General features: G+C 37.0%; 1 protein-coding gene across 1 annotated transcript; it reads right to left on the bottom strand.

Moving 5' to 3' along the window:
- Positions 1-596: 596 nt before the first annotated feature.
- Positions 597-1,468, bottom strand: LOC125854712 (protein PELPK1-like). Its single transcript, XM_049534297.1, has 2 exons — positions 1,262-1,468; positions 597-1,205 (listed from the first exon to the last, which is right to left on the bottom strand). Exons 1-2 carry the CDS (start codon positions 1,466-1,468, stop codon positions 597-599), a joined length of 816 nt encoding a protein of 271 aa, XP_049390254.1.
- Positions 1,469-2,037: the final 569 nt, after the last annotated feature.

Here is a 2,037-nt window from a genome sequence, read left to right as displayed (position 1 = left end):
ATAGAAAGCGGCTCGTGTAGTTGCACCAGCTAACTGATCATGCATGAAGCATAAATTGTCCTTATCATTCTTTTGGAGAAGGTGAAGCAGAGGAAATTGAATCCATTTAATGTGCATTAGGATGAATGAAACAAAAAACACATTAGTTAAATCACCAGTTTGGTTCTACACTAAAATTTTTAGCTCCACTCCGTTTTGTGCCACTTAAATATACTAATTCATCCTTTATTTCATACTCTTAAAATGTAATAGAAGAAATTGGTTACTATAAATTAGGAAGGAAAAACTGTGAGGGAAAGAATAGACAAACAAAGATGGTCAAGGATAGGAACTAAACCAAAGTAACATATATCAAAGCTTTATCATACTCTATATATAGAAATGCATAAAACACTCATATATTATAATAACACGACAAACTCGGTACATCCAATTCAAAAATTAATATAAAAGTATTAAAATTTCTACTCCTAGAAGATATTATCCAATGCTATCTCCATGACACAACTCAGGTGGCAAATTTCATAGACTGAGATGGAAATCTCAAAACATCAGTTGGGTACTTTCTTATAGAGTGAAAGTAGCATATAGTTTACTCAAGGAGTAGCAGGTTTGTATGGTGGAGAAAGTGAAGGAAGAGTTGGTTTAGGTAGATCTGTAATTTCAAGCATAGGCATTTTTGGGACTTTTGGAATTGGTAGTTCTAGGATTTCAGGCTTTGGCATTTTTGGTACTTCTGGCTTTGAAAGTTCTGGGAGTTTTGGCTTTGGTAGTTCTAAGATTTTTGGCTTTGGCATAGTTGTTATTTCAGGCTTTGGCATTGTTGGGACTTTTAACTTTGGAAGCTCTAGGACTTCTGGCTTTGGTAGTTCTGGGATTTCAGGCTTCGACATAGTTTCTTCTTCAGGCTTTGGCACTGTTGGGACTTTTAGCTTTGGAAGCTCTGGCTTTGGTAATTCAGGCTTTGGCATAGTTGGCACTTCTGGCTTGGGAAGTTCTAGGACCTTTGGCTTTGGTACTTCTGGCTTGGGTAGTTCTGGAATTTCTGGCTTTGGCATACTCGATAGCTCGGGCTTTGGTAAAGTTGGAACTTCAGGCTTTTTCATAGCCGGAGGAACCTCAGTTTTTGGCACTGCTGGGATTTCTGACTTTTTCAAGGAAGGAACCTCTAGTTTTGGCATTGCAGGAATCTCAGGCATCTTAAGCTTGGCAAAGTTGGTAACTGGGGATTCGGGAAAGTTGGTAGCTCGGGCTTTGGAACAGCAGGGATCTCGGGCTTTGGTATGGTTGGAAGCTTAACAGGTTTCGGCACATTTGGGATTTCAGGCTTTGGCAAGGCTGGCACTTTGGGGAGTTCTGGTTTAGGAATCCAGGGAGGGGGCTTCTCTAGAAGGTGTCGTGCAGTTGCTCCAGTTATGTTGAGAAATGCAAGTAGTAAAAGATTAGATAAGTGGTGATGCTGAGCCATTTTTCTGCAAATCTTAGAAGATTAAAGAATAATGTGTATATATAAGAGTGGATGTGGGATTGGGTTTCTATAAGTTTTTAAGAATGCATGCAACATAGACTTGTAGGATTTTGTTTGTTAGACAGGGACCTGATTAGCTTATACTTCAAAAGTCAATGTAGATGACCTAAATTACATTGTAATCTGAACCTATCATAAGCATATATGCTGGCAATCTCATAAGAATTAACTGATTTTATTTATTTGAAAAGAGAATAAGTATTCACTTTTTAGTTTTTACCAAATCTTCATTTTGGTGTGTACGTAATAACTCGGTAACACTCACAAAATCTACCAAATGTCAAAATAGAAGGTGATTACTTTAGAGTTTCTTTCAAGCTTTAGAATTAATGTTTTTCTGGTTAACATCCATTAGGTACATACACCATAGGCAGCTTATAATTGATGCGTCCAACTAAGTTCAATATTTTTGACACGTATCACATATTGAATGTAGTAATAATGTATGGATTCATAGAAACCAGTAGCCTAGGTTTCGTATATGTATTAAGAAATACATAAATAACTAT

Source organism: Solanum stenotomum, chromosome 1, assembly GCF_019186545.1.
Source record: "Solanum stenotomum isolate F172 chromosome 1, ASM1918654v1, whole genome shotgun sequence".
NCBI lineage: Eukaryota > Viridiplantae > Streptophyta > Magnoliopsida > Solanales > Solanaceae > Solanum > Solanum stenotomum.
The sequence above is the reverse complement of the archived record's forward strand: the minus strand, read 5'-3'. Positions and strand labels throughout refer to the sequence as shown.

What these genes read in the sequence shown, in the direction of transcription:
- LOC125854712 (XM_049534297.1), bottom strand. Translation starts at nt 1,468, where the DNA reads ATGGCTCAGCATCACCACTTATCTAATCTTTTACTACTTGCATTTCTC. An exon ending in CAAAGCCCGAGATCCCTGCT is followed by an intron (nt 1,206 to 1,261) that starts GTTCCAAAGCCC and finishes AACTTTGCCAAG; the next exon opens with CTTAAGATGCCTGAGATTCC.